The sequence below is a fragment of the Notothenia coriiceps genome, unplaced genomic scaffold (assembly GCF_000735185.1).
Source record: "Notothenia coriiceps isolate Sejong01 unplaced genomic scaffold, NC01 NC01_scaffold00012568, whole genome shotgun sequence".
Lineage (NCBI taxonomy): Eukaryota > Metazoa > Chordata > Actinopteri > Perciformes > Nototheniidae > Notothenia > Notothenia coriiceps.
Genome location: NW_011345269.1, coordinates 124225 through 145460, shown reverse-complemented (window position 1 = coordinate 145460; position 21236 = coordinate 124225). Strand labels below are relative to the sequence as shown.

The 21236-nt window shown below is 42.8% G+C and overlaps 2 protein-coding genes across 2 annotated transcripts in view; one reads left to right on the top strand and one right to left on the bottom strand.

The window, feature by feature from the left end:
• Nucleotides 1–21236, top strand: part of pde6d (phosphodiesterase 6D, cGMP-specific, rod, delta) — an 818526-nt gene that overhangs the window by 721877 nt on the left and 75413 nt on the right. The window lies entirely within an intron of this gene.
• Nucleotides 7520–21236, bottom strand: part of LOC104947445 (agrin-like) — a 42965-nt gene continuing 29248 nt past the window's right edge. Inside the window, exons 7-16 of the mRNA XM_010773453.1 lie at nucleotides 20453–20595; nucleotides 19596–19701; nucleotides 17222–17341; nucleotides 16547–16711; nucleotides 15243–15377; nucleotides 13383–13507; nucleotides 13180–13285; nucleotides 12372–12523; nucleotides 8034–8127; nucleotides 7520–7683 (exon numbers count right to left, since the gene is read on the bottom strand). Coding sequence (XP_010771755.1) covers nucleotides 7520–7683; nucleotides 8034–8127; nucleotides 12372–12523; nucleotides 13180–13285; nucleotides 13383–13507; nucleotides 15243–15377; nucleotides 16547–16711; nucleotides 17222–17341; nucleotides 19596–19701; nucleotides 20453–20595 — 1310 coding nt within the window. The remainder of the gene's footprint in view (nucleotides 7684–8033; nucleotides 8128–12371; nucleotides 12524–13179; nucleotides 13286–13382; nucleotides 13508–15242; nucleotides 15378–16546; nucleotides 16712–17221; nucleotides 17342–19595; nucleotides 19702–20452; nucleotides 20596–21236) is intronic.

Below are 21236 nucleotides of genomic sequence, written 5' to 3'. Positions count from 1 at the left end.
TTCAGTTCATTTGGTCCACACCAAAGGAAGAACATTTGCTGTTGTTGTATTTAAGTTCTGGTCCAGTTCATATATCACCAATAAATCACTTTGTCACAGTTGGTGTGTTTAGTTTGTAACTTGTTTTCTCCTGTAAATGAGACAGCTTCAAAGCGAATTATCCTGGAGTGAAGCCAGAAAATCACGTCTTCTCTCTGAGCCATCTGACATCTACAAAGAGAAAGAATTTGGTTTAATGTCATATAAAAAAGGCTGTTAAAAATCATACCTCACAAAATGTTGGTGTGTACTTTTTGTTTCTCTCTATTTTGTCTTATGTGGTGAACCTCTCAGCTCCATCTTAGGTCCCATACTATTTTCCATATTACATGCTTCTACTGGGGTTTACTTGAAATCAGTTTGTATTAATTCAATACTGGCAACATGCAGCAATACTTGCAAAGTTCCTCCAGTCTCTGTGAAGTTCTTTTGAGGACTCTGGAAATCAGGGTGGCTTGGTTGATTATTGATCAACCAAGCCAAGCTTGCTTATATGTTGTCTATATGCTTGCAGAAGGTTTGCTGTTTTATAGATAGTATTTTCCACTCATGGCCGAGGAGCCTACGGGGAATGGGCTTGTTGCTGGTCCCAGGCCTACATATACGTAAGTAGTCTCACTAAATAATAATAATATTTTTGATGTGAGGTGCAAAGGAGAGGGTGCTTTCCAGTATGACATTGTGGATCTTTACTTGACTGGAGAACGGTACGGAGAAGCTATCGATGATTATGTTGGGAGAAGGGTAGGATTGAACTTTGTTGAGGGTGGTTTTGGAGCCGATAAGCAGGGCTCCTGTTTTGCCTCCATTGAGCTTCAGAAAGTTCCTGCTCCTCCAGCTCCTGATGTCCTGGAGGCAGGTGGTGAGAAAGGTGGGGGGCAGGTCAGTGTTGGGTTTGGTGGTGATGTATATCTGTGTGTTATCTGCATAGCAGTGGAAGAGGACCTTATAGTGACGGAGGAAAGTGTGAAGGGGAAGGGGGTAGACGATGAAGAGGAGTGGACCCAGTACTGACCCCTGGGGGACACCATGTGAGACAGTGGACTAGCTGGACCAGTGGGTGTTGAGTTGAACATATTGTTGTCTGTCAGTGGGATATCAAGAAAACCATGTGAGTGCAACCCCATTGATGCCAATGTCAGCCAGGCGTTTGATGAGTAGTGCATGGGAGATGGTGTCAAAGGCACTTGTGAGGTCGAGGAGGATAAGGATGGTGAGCAGTCTAGAGTGAGCTGCAGGGAGGAGGTTGTTGGTGATTTTGACCAGGGCTGCTTTGGTGCTGTGTTTTGGGCGGAAACCAGATATTGCTCTGCGCAGTCGTGTTTCGTCCACCAAAGTGCAATAAGGATTTCAACAATAACTTTTCTGACTTTCTATCCGGGATCATGGTGAAATATGATCGTGTTTTGATTTGCGGAAACTTCAATGTGTGTTGCGAGTCCAAACCTCTGGTTATGGACTTTTTAAATCTCCTCGATTCTTTCGGTCTCATTCAGTCCGTGGCTGGCCCAACACACGAAAAAGGACAAACTTTGGACTTAGTATTATTGTTTGGACTTTCTGTCTCTGTGGATGAAATATGTGCAGCAACGGGTATCTCAGACCATTTACCGGTTCTGTTTACAACTTCGATCCCTTCCGCAGGAGTCGAATCACTCTGTTTCTCCAATTGTGCCATCGCCTACTCTCTTAGACCCTCCAGAAAAACGCGGGAAAAAATCCTTGATTACGCGGGCTAAATTCCTTGATTATGCGGGCTAAATTCCTTGATTATGCGATTAAACATGCGGGGTTTTTATGTGATTTTATGCGGTGAAATTGCGGGAAGTTGCGAAAAATGCGGAAAGTTGCGAAATATGCTAAATATGCGGGAAAAAAGAATAAATGTTTTTTTAAATATTGGGCTGTCTTATTTATTCTCTCTCACACACAACCTGCCACTAACGTTAAACCCCTTTACTATTCAATTAAACACATTCAATGTTTATTTATTGTAAAAGCAATTGGGCTATTTCAATCCCACACACACACACACACACGCACACGCACACGCACACGCACACGCACACGCACACGCACACACACACACACACACACACACACACACACACACACACACACACATTAATGATTTATACTAAGTCTGTGTGTTTTTTTCTATTTTCTCCTCTGAAATATATATAAATCCCTTATTTACCCTGGAAGAAATCTCACTGAAATTAAAATCTCTTTTTCAAGAGTATACAAATACAACTGTCACACACTACAAATAGGGTTGTGGCGATATACCGGTGAAGACTAACAGGTCAGTCCAAGATACATTTTACACAGCATTATTATTGTTATTAAAACAATGTTGAGATATTGGGATAATATCATTAGCATGACTTAATTTGGATAATAATAATCTTGTTGTCAATTGTGTATCCAGTTATTAGAACACGAAAAACAGCTATAATGCAGTAAAAAGGCACAATATGTTTAATCTTCCGGTAAAAAAAACCTAAGAACAATCCAAGAACCAAGACTGCTGTTTTTCTCAATCTTTTCAAATTGACTTAAATTAGAAATCAGCTCTGCTAATTTAAGGTCCTTCTGAATGAAAATACTGAAAAGCTTTTTTGCAAACTTTTTCCTTGACCCTAGGGAAAACATCTGTACAATATTGTGAGAGCACAGGCCATATTGATAAGAAGCAGCACTAAGAGAGATGTTCATATGAGGGCCAACCAATGCGAAACATATAGACATGACCATTTAACAGCAGTGTAAAGACGACAGTGGTGTGCAACATTTTCACAGCCAGTAAAAAATCATAAAGCAAAATAATAAATCAACAATATGACAACTGCATGGACACAATTATTAAACGTTCTTTGCTGACTCTACACAGACACATTTTTCACATCACCCTCTCTCCCCCCTCTCCCAGGGTAAGGAGACAGATGTAATTGGTGCTGAGGAGAAGGCGGAGTCATCTCGCTACAGCCGATCTTATACGTCCGGGGCCACTCTGGGGGCGGAGCTACGCAGGGGGAGGAGCAGAAGACTTTCCTCCAGTCTCCAGGTATTGAAAGCATGCACGCAATGTAAACATACTGCTCATGAACATGAATGTGGCTGCCTGGAATGACAGGAAAAATACAAAAATATCCCCAATACTCCATTGCATACAATTAGACACAATTGTACAGGTTTATTTGAGTTGTATTAATGGTAGTGGATGATTTGTAGTTAACAAGCTAAACCACATTTACACATTTGCAATTGATTCAATTACACCAGTAAATCTGTTTTTTTTGTCTGCACCAGTTTTCCTAGTGTGAATTGTACACATATACAAGCAACTGGTGGCGCATGTCAATTTACATACCTAATTACTCCTTTGCTAGAAGGATACAACACATCCCCCAATACAGGTTCCACTGTCTCTGCTGGATGTACAACTGTGAGCTAATATGTTTGCATCAACTAAGAAAGTGATATTTGGTCAGCGAAGGGTTAACAGCTTTTTTCTGCTGACACCTACAGTAAATGGCCCAACAAAATGCACTTCAATGAATGAAACTCCCAAGGTTTCCTGGAAAAATACCTACAGATACAAATCAAATATTCCATTGCATACATCATACATGTAAAACAAACTTGTAAAGGTTGATTTATGAGTTGTATTGAAAGCTTTTGAATGTGTTATAGTCACAAAGCTCATTGATAAACAAACTTGCATCAAATGTATCAAAACCCAACACTGAATATGGGTCTTCTCTGAACCATTTTTTAAATTATTTTTTAATTCAGCTTTTCGCATGTATACAATCATAGACAATACAATATTCTCTGTAAGCCTTCTGTAGTTTACAATTAAATCAGAAATCAAACATATTTGTGGATAATACGGAGGCAGGCCTCACTGACCTTCAAACAGGCTATAACATACAGTACGAACATAAACACCAACAGGGTTATGGGGGTGTATCGGCAACCTATTCAAACAAGGTGGGCATAGACATTCTAGACAAATGATGGTCGTATTGGTGTAACATATTATCAATTTTTCCCATCTCGACCAGTCTCAAAGCAAGGGTTATCCTTTCCATCTTAAAAATATCATAAAGAATGTCAATCCACTCATCCAAAGTAGGTTAGTTTTAAGTGGAAGAGAGTGTAAATAATGTGCTGTACCCACTGGAAAAGCAACTGGTGGCAGGTATAACATATATCCAGTCTATCTGAATACTTTATTTCTACAAACCCTTCCTTTCACTCTTCAGGTACCGTGCTGGCTCCGCCCCCGAGACCGCACCCGCTCCCCCGAGGTCCTGAGCAACGTGTCCCGTCCGACAACTCTGCCCCTCCACATCCCGCCTCGCATCTCCATCACACAGGCAGATGCTGACGGGTACACACACACACACACACACACACACACACACACACACACACACACGGATTAATTCAACTTCTTTCCCTCGTTTATATCTTTTATACATTTCGGAATAAAATTTTAGATATTATTTTATTACTTTTATTTCTTATATGGTTTTTATATAGTCGTAATATAATCTTACATTTGTCTACTCTTTGAAAACCCCAAAGTTTGTAAAAATGTGTTGATAAAATATTTATACTTTACTCTGATGTGAACACGTGTTTCCACACTGTTACTTCCAGAGAAGGCGCCACACGGACTTTCCTCTCCCCTTTGTTTAGTAATATTATAATAAATTTGATACACTCTTGTGTGTGTTGAAGTACAGAGTGAGTAAGTATAACAGAGACCTCCTCGGAGTGGAAGTGGCCGCTCCCGCAAATGCTCTCCGGCAGAACCCGGCTGTACAGCATCAGCCTCAGCTCGCCATCTCCTTCCTGAGAGCGGAGGACCGGCCCCCCTTCCCCGACACCGCGGCACTACGGGCCCTGAAGTACTTCGGGGTCGCCCCACTCTGGGCCTCTGTGCGGTAAAAGACGAAGTACGACGTCGTGCTCCTCTCTCCCGTAAACTACTAATACAATCCTACGTTCAGTCTCTACGTTTTCATGTGTGTAGGAAAATGAGGTTCATCTTCATGTCTATGAGGATAAATTTTTTATGAGACCATTTTCATCTCATAACTGACTAAAGGAATGAGTTCATGTTTCATTTCTTCATACTTTACAAACTTTTCATGAAGTCATTTTTTTCATGGGTATTGATCGGTCGACAAAATTTCTCATGGACTGGAGGGAAATATAATTTCTTTATTACAGTAACAATCGATTACTTACAAAGGTACGGACTTGTTGTGGTGTACTGTTGCAAAAGTAACCAGGGAGAAGAAATTTCTCTTCTGGTCCTTTACTACTATGTGCCTAGCACCAAGTTTAGTTATCCGTGCGTTACTGAGATTTTTATTAATTACTAGTGCGGTGGTTTGTGTGTAAGTCTGATTTCCTTGGGTCGGACAAACCATTTTCATTCTTCATCTTTCATGTCCCATAAACCAAGTTTTACATTCTTCATCTTTCAAGTCTAAACAACAGTTTACATTGTTTCATCTTTCATGTCATAAACACAAGTTGTACATTCTTTCAGTTTCATCTTTCAGCAGTCTTTTTGTTCATCACCTCATTTCATGACTATGGGTCTTTGGTACATGAATTCATGTCATTCGTTTCATAAATAAAACATGGGGTGATGAAGGGTGGAGACCTACGTTTACTATTAAATTTTTCCCGAAGGGGCGACATCCACCTTCACAAAATTTGGAGGCAGGCTACACCCCCCAGGTTTTTTTCCTGTCTCCCACAGCATAAGACATTATTTGACATTTTGGGGACCTCGTTTACATTTTGAAACCAAAACTAAAACCCGGATTATATCTTACTTGATACTAACTGAAAACTTCAGGGGGATCTCCAAACACAACACACACACACACACACACACACACACACAACNTCACAGTCACTGAGAGAAATCATGCTCAAAGACCCTTTAGGGTGCATTTGATCTGGATGTAGCTCTGTATTTACTGAGAGGATTGACTGGTGGGATGCTTCAGTAAGCATCCCACCAGTCAATCCTCTCAGTAAATACAGAGCTACATCCAGATCAAATGCACCCTAAAGGGTCTTTGAGCATGATTTCTCTCAGTGACTGTGATGTTAAATGTTTGTTTTTTGTTTTTCATGTATTGTGTCTTGATATTTGTCCATGTTGATGTTACACAAGGAGCTGCTCTGATGCAAGTCACATTTCAGACTTGATGTGACCATTAAAGTAGTGTTGTATCGTATCGTATATCGTCTGTGTTTACAGTCAAACTCTGAGCAGGGATTGATGTGTGCAGCTTGTTTTGGAGCGAGAGAGAAGGAGTCAGAGAGAAGGAGACAGAGAGAAGGAGACAGAGAGAAGGAGACAGAGAGACAGAGAGAAGGAGACAGAGAGGAGGATACAGAGAGACAGAGAGAATGAGACAGAGAGAAGGAGACAGAGAGGCAGAGAGAGAAGGAGTCAGAGAGAAGGAGACAGAGAGAAGGAGTCAGAGAGAAGGAGACAGAGAGAAGGAGACAGAGAGAAGGAGACAGAGAGAAGGAGACAGAGAGAAGGAAACAGAGAGAGAGACAGAGAGAAGGAGACAGAGAGAAGGAGTCAGAGAGAAGGAGACAGAGAGAAGGAGTCAGAGAGAAGGAGACAGAGAGAAGGAGACAGAGAGAAGGAGTCAGAGAGAAGAAGGAGTCAGAGAGAAGGAGACAGAGAGACAGAGAGAAGGAGTCAGAGAGAAGGAGTCAGAGAGAAGGAGTCAGAGAGAAGGAGACAGAGAGAAGGAGACAGAGAGAAGGAGTCAGAGAGACAGAGAGACAGAGAGAGAAGGAGGCAGAGAGAAGGAGACAGAGAGAAGGAGACAGAGAGGAGGAGTCAGAGAGAAGGAGACAGAGAGAAGGAGACAGAGAGAAGGAGTCAGAGAGAAGGAGAGAGCAGAGAGAAGGAGACAGAGAGAAGGAAACAGAGAGAAGGAGACAGAGAGAAGGAGACAGAGAGAAGGAGACAGAGAGAAGGAGTCAGAGAGAAGGAGACAGAGAGAAGGAGTCAGAGAGAAGGAGTCAGAGAGAAGGAGACAGAGAGAAGGAGACAGAGAGAAGGAGACAGAGAGAAGACAGAGAGAAGGAGTCAGAGAGAAGGAGACAGAGAGAAGGAGACAGAGAGAAGGAGACAGAGAGAAGGAGTCAGAGAGAAGGAGACAGAGAGAAGGAGACAGAGAGAAGGAGACAGAGAGAAGGAGACAGAGAGACAGAGAGAAGGAGACAGAGAGAAGGAGGCAGAGAGAAGGAGACAGAGAGAAGGAGACAGAGAGAAGGAGACAGAGAAAAGGAGTCAGAGAGAAGGAGTTAGAGAGAAGGAGACAGAGAGAAGGAGACAGAGAGAAGGAGACAGAGAAAAGGAGTCAGAGAGAAGGAGTTAGAGAGAAGGAGACAGAGAGAAGGAGACAGAGAGAAGGAGTCAGACCTTGGCGAGCTCGTCCTCGTGGTCTGTGTTGACGCCGAAGCGAGGCATGGAGGAGCTGGAGAGGCTGGAGCTGTGGCAGAGTTTCCTCACGCCGGTGATGTGACTCATGGATTTATCCTTCAGGGTGGGAGACGGGATCTCCGCCTCGTTCTGCTTGTCTGCAGAGTGACGGAAACACAAAGTCAACTTTATGGTCAATCTTTCAGTTTGTGTGTACAGACAGAGATCGAAAAATACAGTTTCCCATAATCCCAAATACAGAAATATATAAAAATATGTATGCAAATATGTATATACCTATACACAATCAAAGACACATTTATACATATGCACACATTAAGGCCTAAATAAAAGCACGACAATCTATCTATACAAAAATAACAGTATCTTTGAGAATGTACATTACTGCAAGGCTGTCCGTAGCAGCGTTTCTGGTGCTGCTTAGAACACAGTTAGAGTTTATATTTGGAAAATGTGTTACATGTGATCAGATGGAGGGCCTGCTCACCCATGAAGGTGCTGGAGATGTATTCTGACACCTGGTTGCCGGAGCGACTCATCTCTGACAGGTGGGACAGCTCTCTGTTCAGCATCCTCTTGAACTGTGGAGCAACAGGGGCAGAAATACCTTACATACCTGAGGAGGGGGATTATATTTTGCTCCAAATTTGAATAGAATACAATTTAAAAAGTAAGTATGATAATAAAAACACAAAGCAAATTAGAATTAGATTTAGAAAAACCTTATATAGGTACTGGGAACTGTATTTTGTTCAAAATGACAATAAAATAAAAATAAAACAAAAAAGTCAGCAAAGAAGAAGTAGATTTAAAAGAAAAAAAATATTATTTATTCCCTGGGGGGATATTGGGTTTCGTAACAGTTATTCCATTTTAAAATAATTTAAAAAAATTACATTTCAATGAAAATAATTAAATAAATATAATAATAAGAATTTAAGGTAAACATTTGCATATTGTACTATAATATATTAAACAATACATTTGTAAACAAATAACTAACAATATACATTTAAATGATAATGATATTAATTCTGAGAAACAGATTATTGAGTGTACAATTAATCCTAGTGATATTGGTATTGCACAGTCGGATAATATATGCAGGATATTGCACAGTTGGATAATTGCTCAGGTTATTATAATCTAAGCAAGTACATATTAAAGAGTTCAATAATTGCCTCGGTTAAAAATAGTGTGTAATTGCAGAGTTTAATGGGCTTATAGCTGCTGATGGGGGAAGTAAGTCCATTGTCTCACTGCTACTCTCACTTTCTTACCAACAGCTATATTCAATGCAGGTTTTTGGATTAGAAAGGGTTATCCCAGGGTTTAAGGTTAACATATCAATACAGCAACATCGTGCTGGTGGAAATCTTCTCGATTATTCACATCATGAAAGAAGCTTTTGAACTACGCTTGTTTATTTTATTCAAACATAGTGACAAAGAGTCGCAGGATATTTGAACAATTAAGGTTACCATTGTAAATATGTAAAAATGCACACACTGGTTTCAATTCCTAAATAAACAACATTAATTTATCTATTCTCCAACAAGTCATTATGTGTATCAGATCAGAATGAGATTCAGGTTTACACATACGTGGAGTTTGCTTGAAGGTAAGAATAAACACAAGAGAGTAAATCATGGTAAATATAAATATAAACAAAAATACAGCAGGAAAATGTTAAAGGTGGGGTAGGTAATTTTGGAGAAACCGGCTCGAGTGCGCTAGAATTTGAAAATACACAACTGGGAAAAATCTGCCACTTCCTTACAGAGCCCCTCCTCCAACACACACGAACGCACACATGACCAATGAGGGCACGAGATAAGTTTGTGCACAGATGGAACTGACAGGCAGGTACGCCATCCAGTTATTTTAGCCGGGCCGGCTAAAATGATTGGTCGTGCTTTTTACAGCGCCACGGCTTCCACAGATGACATATTTTATGTATTTATTGTCAAAGCATTTAATATATTCATTGCTATCGGGATGTTAAGAGCATTCCATGGAATATAACAAAAAGTGTTTCTGAAGTGAATTACCTACCCTACCTTTAAGTCTTCTAACCAATTATGCTCAACAAAAAAATGAAATAAAAAAACCCTCCACACAAATACTGTATGCAGACACCCGTTTGTAAAAGCAACCACTGATTAAAAACCTTAAGTGATGGAAGTGCATATAGCGGAATGAATATGGAATATGCCAACAGATGACATTCAGAGTTATTAGCACTGGTGTGCTTTTGCTTGTGCGCATACATATGGAATGCATGTTGGCGTGTTGTGTGCCAATGCCTATGAATTATATATCCATATTAAAATGCTGCCCTCCAGAAGCAAAAGCTTTAATCACCAAAAGCCAGTGCCTCCGGTGATGAATGATTGATATAAATGGGGCAAAAAAAGCTTTAACTCGGGCTTCAAAGACGGCACACTGCTGCTCGCATGAGCATCCGTCAACGCCACCACAAACACACTGCTGTCAACAGACGCACCCAAACACACACAGGGGGAAAAAGAAGAAGTCATTCCAAATGAGGGAAAGAGGCTCTCTGCAGAGAGACCATCATTACCAATGCAAAAAAAGACTGGTGCAAAAGGACAAACTGCATGTGACAAAAGAACGATAAATAGGACAGAAACTCCGGAAAGGATGGGGGGGAGTGAGTTGGCTACGTACGTGAGCACTTCAGATTTAGCCGAGGCAAGCAGGCGTGACAAGACTGTCGTTCTTCCTTTTACTTCTACACGTCCCACGAGTAAAGATGTGTGGGTGAAATGAACGGAAGATTAAAATAAAACCTATATGCCGCAGATTTGCGCCTCATTAGGATTCGCCTAACATTATGTGTAGGATTTAATTACACTTCTATAATCGGTTATTTTATCGGCAATTATTCACCGGGGTGTGAAATGTGATACCTACGGAGACGGCAGAAAAAGCCCAGGAGACACCGGGTGTCAGCTTAAAGCTCGCAGGATATTTGTACAGAGAGAGATTTGGAGTGGAGTGCACAGAGCGGCGATGCTATCACAGAGAATGGTGGCATGCGTTGGCTTTCCTCTTGGCTACACCTGTCAGTCAGGTGCTAGGCTTAGCGTCAGGCGGCCTGCTCCCTGGGAAGTGTGTTATGGTGTGTGTGCATATCTCAAGCAGCGAGCTACGTGACATGGGATAAGGGAGAAAAAAGAAGGCACGTCTGAAAGAGGACAGAGGGACTGGCAGCAGTGTGTTCAGCTGATGCTTCTCTTAATCAGGTTTAACAGTCCGTTTGCCTTTTCTTTTTCTATCAGTGGAGCCGATGATGTCACAGGGCGGAGAGGAAAAAAAAACATTGTCATCTCGGCTTGTCTAAGCCCTGTAGTTATTGTTGAAAGGTGGCTATTAAGACTGTTTGTGGTGTCAGTCGCGCTCAGTGTGGAGGTGGAGGAATGTGAATACAGGAAGGGGGAGCACAGCCAAGGGACTTAGGCTTAAGGAAAACATTTTTTTATCACAAAAAAAGAAGGTTAACAAAACTAGCAGTGGTGAGGGAAACAGTCGGTAACAGAATGTGGGATTGTGTCATGAGAGAAAATGGAAGGACAGGAGGAGAGATGGTGAAGGCAGCAGACCCTGACACGCAGGCGGAGGGCTGCCCATGCCATATGCTGCCACTCGTTGCCAATTTGCCGCAAACCTACAGGTGATAACACCATATGGGAGAGGCGGGTCGTCGCCAACTTGGTGGCCATTTTCCCCTGCCGCCAAAATGTGCTCATCGCTCCAAATGCCCTCCCTCTGTTGTTCGCTACACTGGCTCTTTGCATTTCTTTCTATCTGGGTTTTCTCAGATTCTGCTTCATCTTTTGCTGAGAAACACAGCAAAGAAAAACTCCTCCCCGTACTCTGCCTCGCTGCCTTTTTAGCTCGGAGACTTCAGAGAGAGCCGGGTAGCGTGACAGTTAGCTGCAAGCTCTCTGTCACCAGCAGAAAAATATTTTAAGAAGCTTCTTCTGCAGGATTCCCTTCCCATTATCGGCCGACTGTGCGGCAGTATCATCACACCGTGGTATAATAATACAAAGTTGTGAAAGATCAATGATGTAAAAGGCAAAAAGGATCAACATTCAACTCATTTACTCTATAGAGGCCCTTGACATTGCTCTCTTGTCAAGCTCGGTGAGCATTAGCATGCCACAGCGCTAGGGCCGCAAGTCTGGAGAAACTGCATGTAAACAGCAGGAGGGGGGGCGGGCCATGGTGAGGGGTGGAGGCAGAGCAAATGCTAATTCGCACCCAGCCACACGTGAAATGAGCTCGAGATCTAACCCCCGAGCCGACAGCATCGGCGGAGCAGCTACCCGCAGTGCGACCGCATCCGGGGGAAGAAATTAAAAGATCCCGAGACGTCGGAGGGGCCCGAGCCCTCGCCTGTCTGCTGCTCCCCTGAGGGGCGGACCGCTGCGAGGCGTCTTCTGTGTGCAGCAATGCTAGGTGAGGGATTACACACAACACACAACCCACGTCTGCATTGCCATGCAACAGAGGAATGTGAATGGATTTTGGCTCCTTTTTTGCTGGTAACCCACGGCACTGAATTTGTAAGTACCAGATGTTCAGGGACTTATCAAAGCCCTGTCGATCTCTCGCCGAGCCTATTTGGAATCTCTATCTGTCTACCTGCAAATCAACACAGACCATGTCAACAACCGTGGATGTGACCTACTTTGGGTCTGACAAAGACTTCTCAAAAGAGATAACTGGTGACAGTGTTTGGTCACCTGATCGGCACATGTCGAAAAAAATGTTCACAGCCGAAAATTCTTAACACCTGGCCGTGGCCCGTGGCCAGAGTCACACAGCTGGCCCTGCTCCCCCCCACCGAGCTCACTGACGACGTCTTTTGGACCCCGTTGTGACACAGGCTTGCACTCGGTGCAACATCTTCCCTGTACATGAAAACCCTGGCCTTTGGCACGTGTCCTAACACCTATTACACATTGCCAACCCTAAAAACGTCCATCAGCATCTGGGCCAGAGGGAAGAGCTCTCCATTTTCACTCAGTAAACATGTTTCCTGCATCCGCTGTTACCCTAAAGAGGTCTGGCAACGTAAAGCAGATTGACGCAATTCCCCAACAGGAGGGCCAAACCCCTACAGAGCGTTGATAAATCCAAAACGGAAGTCATTCCTGCTGTGTGGGGTTGCAGGTTGAACTTCAAAGCTGTTGGTTTAAAACACTCTAATATCTCTCTCTCTTATTCTAACTTGTATTCGTCTTACTAGAAGGGCTTAGACTAACTACATATTTGCTGTAAGACAATCCTAATTGAGGAGCTTGAGATAAAGCAGTATTACAAACAACATGATCCCCCTCCTTTCCTTTAATTTTATCCATGAGTCACAAATGTGTCATTTGGAGTAAAATATTTGGATTCAAACAGTGTGATTGCTCTTGCTGCAGGATCATGTGCAACAAAGTTCTGTGTAAATGTGCACACATGTTGCTCTGACTTCCTGACAGGCGGAGGAACAGCAGGGGGAAGATGATTTGTGGCCCACAGCTCTGCTCATTATCTTCCGTCCAGCTGACAGCAGTCGGCCGTCCATGATGCAAGGGGGCTTCGGGGGGGCTCACCTGTGCACTGTCCGGAGTGCTGCACCGTGATGTCCTTGTCCTGCCTGCAGGCGATGGTCCTCAGCTGGCACTGGTCGGCGTAGGTCACCCCGTCTGAGCCGCACACCTGCTCCACAGAGACAGAGAGAGGGGAGATGGGAACACATGTTACCTCCCTGCAGGCCGCTCAAACTAACTGTTGCAAATCGCTCCGTGAGACCCACCTTGGTTTTGTTTTTTTCGTTGCAGTCTGGGGAAGGACACTCGCAGTGGGCCTGATCGTTCACCTCGATGCATGTAGCTCCGTAACTGCACACTAACTCCTCACATGAGGTGGGGGGCTCTGGACCTGTGGAAGAAATAAGTTTGTGTTGTAAAACATGCCGTAGTCTCAATATCATAGAGTTTATAGCAATGGAGCATAGCTGCATTATGGATTCTGCTGTGGCAGGTGTGGAGCTACATTAAAAGACATGTTTTGCATGCATAATGAATGCAACACGTTCACATTTACATAATCTTTGCTAACAAACAAATGTTCTGCCAGTTAAAAATAGTGTATTCATACTACAGATGTTGTTTTTAAAGCTTACGTCACTTTTGACTCCTAACTCTGCAAAGTGACATAAATCGTTCAATTATTTTTAGTGTTCAATATTATTGTTTTTTGCACACACATAAGTCTGCATCAAATTCGAAGAAAAATAAGGAATTTGAAAGGAAAGGAAAGAACAAGCATTGACAGGCTTTTAGAACATCTTGTTGTATTTGCCTCTAAACTAAAAACTAACTTTGACAAAGAAAGAGAAGAAAAAGTTAACTAAGCTGAAATAATTTAGAGAAACATATATTAATAAAATTAATGACAACAAAAAGCGCAAAGAACCTGAAGAAACATGAACAACACAGTAGACAGCAGTGCAATTAAAAAAACGAATGCAGCAATAAAACACGACAGGGGGGAAATATTAGAGAAAATACAAATATGTTTTAAAATATTTTTTCAGTTATATCCAAAAAAGAAAAACCATTTTCATGGTGTTAATACTTTTAAAATAGCAGATGTCCAATTGCTGTTATAATCACCAACAAGCAGGGATCAATCTGCATTACTGACAACATTTTTACTAATTTGACATATTTGACCTCCCCCCCTCTCTTGTGGATTTAAATATGCGAGAAGGTGTTTTATTAGTCTGAACATTTGTCTCCTCTAAGTGACACAGTGACCTATTTTTTTGTCTCTTTACACCCACAGTAGTGCAGCGGTAATGTACCGGTAATCATAAAATGGTCTAGTTATTGTACCTGTATGCAAGACTGAACGATTCATGTTTTAATAGCATTTCGCCCAAACTGCCTAACTATGGTTAAAAAAAGAGTGCACTCAGTGATATTTCTATATTTTTTTTTTCCCACAGATCTCTCCTGAAGCTCTCCAAAGGAAGCGTTTGAAGCCTTGAAGCCGCCGCAGCAGGGTCTACAGCCGGGGAGCCCAGCATCTACCTGCCGGGTTGGCGAGTGTGGGGTCTTTGCATTGTTGCTACATCACACAGGCTTAGAGCACCCCCCATCCCTTAGCACCGGCTTTCATGTGCTACTTCATCTTTTCATCTGGCGGGGCGTGTGGCGGAGTTCCCCACCACTGTGCCGACTGCTGGCTTCATTAAGCGTTTGACTTCCGGTCGATATCTGATGGTGCATCTTAATCAAGCAGCTGCAGACCCCCGCAGCAGGAACTAATATTTTCCTGCAACTAGCTTTTTATTAGCTTGTGCAATCACCGGGGCTGTTTTTATTATTAATCGAAGTGAATAACAGTCAGAGCGTACACATTGCAAATCGTCCAAAATGGAGTGTGTGGAGAAAATATCAATGGGTGCATGTCATTTGTACACTCCACTATTTTCCAAATCACTATCGATTTACTGCCCTGCAGCCGCTTCCTGCCTGTGCCAGTAAAACAGATGGATGTGAAAATCACAGAGAGAGAAAACTGGCTGCTACGAGATCAGACGAGCACTTTGAAATGATGTAGGGAGGTTATGACGGAAGAGAAAAACCGCCACAGGTTGGTACTCTACCTTTGTCGCAGCCGTTGGTGCTTCCATCTCGACACAGGTTGCACTTCATGCCCTTCACTCCCGTCTTGCAGGAACAGAGGCCCGACATCTGCTCACAGTCGTCCCGAACCGAGCCCGCGGCGTCGCAGTTACACGCTGCCATGGAGGTGTAAGAGGGAGAGAAAGAGTGATGAGAAAACAATTAGGTACAATCACAGGAAGAGGTTTGGTTTAGTTTGAGGCAACACTTCTCTGAACGTCTCGGAGACAAGGGTTGAGAACAGTTCACACAGCCCGAGGGGCCGCAGGAGGAGTGTGTAACAGAAACTCAAGAAAACAACCCCAGGGAAGGACATCATGTTCCTGGAATCAATGATGTGTGTTTTTTTTTCCCTCCCCTCCCGCTGAAGCTGGTATTGGTGTGCGGTGTGCTGTCTGCTTACTGTGGGTAAACCTTGTTAAGGTCAGGCCACGGGTGAGACATCCCGCTGTTGACTGAAAATGCTATGTGGCGTTGGGAGAGCATGTCCTATGTTCCCCCCAGCGGCAGGACACGAGCTGGTCACCATATTGCATTACAGCAGACAAACAAGGGGTCCTGACCCCACACCTCACTCGAATACAAATGAAAACTGTTCATTCGATACAGCCTTGACATGACTAAAGAACACAGTAGGTTTGTCTCTTTTATAAAAACCTACCAGCTGTATATTAGCCATGTTATAAACTTTTAACAGTCAACAGGGTATGCAAGGATGTTTATCCAAAAAGTTCATATTCATTGGTGTTACCATCGATTCCAAGAGATATTTATGGGGTTGAGATATAAATCTTCTCTCTGACCGACAGTGGCATCGAGTCATGCAGATTTGGTTCTATTTGAAAAGGTTTTGTGATATCTTCCTCAAAAGGTATATGGCTCCATCCCAATCAAATAAGGTGAGTGAAATGTTCCATAATTCAACGATAACTTATTTTCTCCTGTTTCTGAGTAACAGGAAGTGATATTTTGTTGTTGTTATTATAAAAGTAGTTAATTGACATGAAATAAACAAGGATGTCTGTTTGATAAAACTGGTACATTTATATGTAACAGTTGTACAATTAAGAGTAAAGTCATAAATCTGCGAAACATGAGCAGCTGTAGTCCACTCACCCTTTATGAAAACAAAGTGTAAATGTACCATACGCATTCTTTGAGAAGAAACACAAAGCAGCAACCAGCACTGCCACATTTCACAGCTCCTACTGTTTTAGTCACATGTAACGGTGCAGTAAAAGCACATTCGGTAAATCGGCAGGGAAACAAAGAGGCGATTCCTTACGCGTGCATCCGCCGATGTTCTCCGTCACGATGCCGCGGAAGTTCCAGAAGCCCGGTTTGCAGCGGTCACACTTCTGTCCGCCCACGCCTGGCTTACAGGAGCACTGTTCGCTGGCGGGATCACACGTCCCCTTGTAGGAGCCGTAGACGTTACACTGACACGTACCTGAGGAGAGCACATCAACACATCACTGCTTTATGCTTCTCTAACTGTGAAACAACCCGTTATCCTGTGACTTACAACAGCTGGATACTGCTTGCTATGCTGGATATTAAACATTTATGCTAGTCTAGAAATGTTGGGTAAGCCCTGTTCGGCAAATAAAAAGGTGGATAAAGTGTGCTTAGTTGAGTTCCCCATCTCTAAGTCTCCGTATATCCATATTTCCCAGTCTGCATTTTCTCCATCCATATCCCGAGCTAAGCACTTGATGCAGCGTTTTCTCCCCCCATCTGTGTGCTATCATTCGTCATCAGATGAAGAGATTTCTTTCTGTTGATATGGCGCAACATTATCATAATTATTCGTCGGATTAAGATGAAACGTTTTCGGCTCTGCAACTTTGGTAATTGCAGTCAAGGACAATAAGTCCCATATGCTGAAAAAGCCTGATAGTATCTCAAACTTTCTGCATACAAACACAGGGGTCAATGGGGACGTAGGTGGGTGACTTACTCGGACATCCAGCCAGTCCGACTCCTAGAGCAGCAGTCATGTTGTCGTGGCAGCAGCCGTACACAGACTCGCTGCAGTGCTGGGGCTCCGACAGCTCCAGTAGAGATGTGGCTGAAATCGCTGATGAGGGAGGAAGAAAAAGGGAGGGGTGGGATGGGGGATGGCACAAGGAGAGAAAGAAGAACACCAACATTTGAGTGATTACGGAAATAAGGAGGGGGGGGAAGGAATTAGACAACACAATCTCCGAGCTACATGTAACTTTTTTGTATTGCCAACTATGAGATTGGCTGGAGGGGCAGAGGTGGAGAGGCTGGCAGCCGGATTCAAGATAAGGATTCTATTTGCTACTTCCTCCACAATGGCTCAAAATCAGGGGGAAAAAGATGCTATTACCTCCAGTGAAAACAAACAATGGCGCCGCCGGTGAATGCGCAGCGGCTGACATTTACCACCTACCAAGAGGCATGTTCTCTTCATTTGTTCTTGTCTAATATTACCGGAATTGCAGTGCTGCCCTACAACCTTCCCAAACAAATAAATAAAGAAACACTCAATGTCATGGAATGTGCCAAGGAGATTCTGCGTGTGGAGAGCTCCTTTTGTGTGAGGATGCAGCACCCTTCAAACTGGTCTGACAGCTCGGAATAAAGAAGTACATTCAACAAAGTCAAAACAAATGTGTTCCCGAAAATCTGGCGCTTCTCCAGAAATGGGAAGAGAACAACAAAACAAACACTAGGAGGGTGTTTGTTTCTGGGGGAGGCAGAGATGTAATTGTTGAGTTTTTGTCCAGACTTCGGTGTGAAAAGTAAAGTTGTAGAGATAGAAAGTAGGGATCTTCCCCTTCATTTTTTTCCTCTCTTTTCTTTCTCTGTTCCCCGCCCGATATCTCTTTCTCTTGTGTTGCTCGTTTAGAGTTTGGAGGCTGCAGATACAGGGTCATAAATCACGCTGTTACTGGTGTGGATATGAGCCTCAGCCTAATGGTGATGACTCGGCGCGCTCTTTTTCCAGTGCTTTCCCACTCCAGAGATTGGGCTTTGGACACAGTTCATTTAACCTGCCACATTTCCAGAGCTCCCTTTCAGCTATCTGTACTGAGCCTATTAGGACAAGGCTGAACTTTTAATTTCATATGTTCTTCCACCCTTCAAGGGTTGTTTCTCTTCAGCGGCCATTGTCCGGCTCTCTGTTATATTACCCTCACATTTTCAAGGTCTGCTGCAGCCTTTCCAGTGTTTGTAGCCTTTTTTTTATTCTTCCCTCAAGGGCCCATCTGCACGTTTGCTCATCTAGCAAACCAACAAGTATTTTTATTGGATTTTACTGAATCCCTGACCCAGATTTGAGTTTGAAAGCAGCTGAAAAAGACGGTTTGAAATGCTATGGTAGGTAAAGTTTACAAATGTGCGGATGTAGGCAAATTATTCTTTTGAATCATCAGAATAAACAAAATTGCTTTTAGTGAGATAAGTTTCTGCAGTTGAGGTCAAATGAAGTTTCTCCCTAAATAGCTAATGGGGAGGACAGTTAAATTCCCCAAGATCTGAGTATTTTCCATTCGCCAATAGGAAAGGAGAGCCCAGAGCTCTAGTACCCATAGAGGGCTCTTAAAAAAAAGGATTGATTATCAACGGATGGTGGTGGAGAAGCGTGACAGTCAGTGCCAAAGGAGGGCAGCTTAGGAAGGGGAGGAATCTGCAGGGATATGTGTGAAAACACTGGCAGCTCCCCTCTTTCTCACTCTCTCTTCAACTCTGTCCATCCTCCTCTATTTGACAACCCAGGGGGAATCAAACCGGCTGGAGTGATCACACCAAATCCCTCAAGTGCCTTTTTGCTCAACTCCCTGGCATGTACTAGCAAAAGCTTTTCATTTAACATAGTCATGGAGAGGAGGCTAACCTTTGCTACCCTGACCTGACTGTGATTAATTTGCATGCAAAGAGAGGGGTTTTATATAAGAGTAATTGAGGTATCCCAAAGTAGTTAAATGGTTTGAATTGTGAGAATGTCTGGGCAGGAAAAGAGAATCATTATTGCTATCAGCTCGATCCTACATGCGCCTGTGAGAGAGTTTCTTATCTCTGCACACTGGCTGGCCCCAGAGGAACGTTCAGTTTCCAGAAATTGGTGTTGTTAAGTCAGCCTACCCTGAGCAAATGACCCAATCATACAGATTTCACCCTCTTCAGTTCATTTGCTTATGGTTACAGTTGTCACTTTGCAGAGAGACACACAGACTTATGCTCTACTGCCCCATCAATGGATGAAATGAGGGGAGAAATGCGATGTCAATGACAATGAGTCGTGGTGAGGGTGCTTTTGAGCTTTGTAATGACATAAACTGTGATTGGTGTAATGTACAAACCTGCACAGGCTCCCTGATTCTGAATCAACAAGTGCTCCTGTTTCTCACATCTGGCCTTCTTCAGCTGGCACTCGTTGCTGTAGTTTTTGCCATCCGAGCCACAAACCTACAAGAGAATCACAGGAAGGTGAAGGTGTGGTCATAGTCGGCTCAGCTATAAGGTCACTTCACTTGAAAGGAAAGCTACAGTATACAAACAATGTATGTTAGCATTGCCCTATTTATATCAATGGATGACAGCTGAGAAGGACGGCAACTAATGATTATTTTAATTTTATTGACGGTTATTTTTGGAGATTATTTGTTTAACCCTTTTGTCAGCAAATAATGACAAAGATTTTATAATGATATAAAGGCCTACATCTGTTATTTTAAAATACTTAACACAACTTGTAAAATCAGAAGTACAGTACTTCATCTAGGACCGTCTTTTGTTAAAAAAAGACATGCTTTTTTAACAATCATGTTGACAGGACATAATAAGTCTCAGTACTGTCAAAAATGTAATGGTAGTGTTAAACAAACAAATCAGTTTTTTTACACTGATATTGTTTATTTTAATTCAATTTGGGATGGCTTTTTGCAGCAAGATGATTTAAACTGGAAGTATACAATTGTTCAGGAACACTGAGCCCAGATTTCAACCTTTACATATATTTTTTATATTTCATATTTGTACATTTTGCCCAATTTGCACCAAGAGAATCATTTAATGATGTTACAACGAAAGTAAAGACAACTATCTGGATTGCTTTTGCTGAAGAAAACGTGTGGGAATGCAGCTCTTTGATGTCAGATGTTTGTTAGTTCACTTTGTCTCTGTACATTAAATGTGTTTTAATTAGTGGCAGCCGTACCGTGTTGTGAGGCACACTCTGACAGGTGAAGTCACACATACAGCGATCGTCCTCGGCATCCTCGTCCCACGAGCCTCCAAACATGCGACAGCGGTCCTGTTCACAGCTCTCCGCGCCTGATCCTGACCCTCCTGAGCCGCAGTCTGCATTAGAAACACACCATAATACACAGCGTCATTAATAAAACATACAAACCCACGAGGGACAAGCCCTTTTAACACTGCGCCAGCCAGGTATAAACAGTGTCCTACTTACATTTCTGTTTAAGTTACTGCTACATTTACACATGAGGAACATGGCAAAGTTGGGATAATTTACATTTCCCTCATGGACAGAGGGAAGTAAAGGGGCTGCTGGTAGTAGAAGATAATGACCAACTGTAGTGAGAGCAAGAGATTGACTAAATAAATTAGACACAAAATCTCTGCACCACAAGCGAGGCATCCTTTTCGTTTCAATTAAATCACAGACAAAAAAGAGGAGGGAATTATTAACTCCGGCTTCCAAGTGTGTGAGGCAATTGGTGGCAAGGCCTGCTTTATGGGTGCCTGCTCCCCGATATGAGAATACAACTAATTGCAAAGTGTTCTGTAAAATCTAATTATCGCCTGAGACTTTAGAGGAAGCTGTACCCGCTACTTTTTAACTGTGACCCTGGGAGGCCTTTTATTTGTATCAGAAGTGCACTGGATCGAAGTTATTATGCTAAAAAAAAGGTAGCAAGGCCAAACAAAGTCCCACAATCAACGGTATTTGTGGGTTCACAAAACTGTCATCGCTGAAC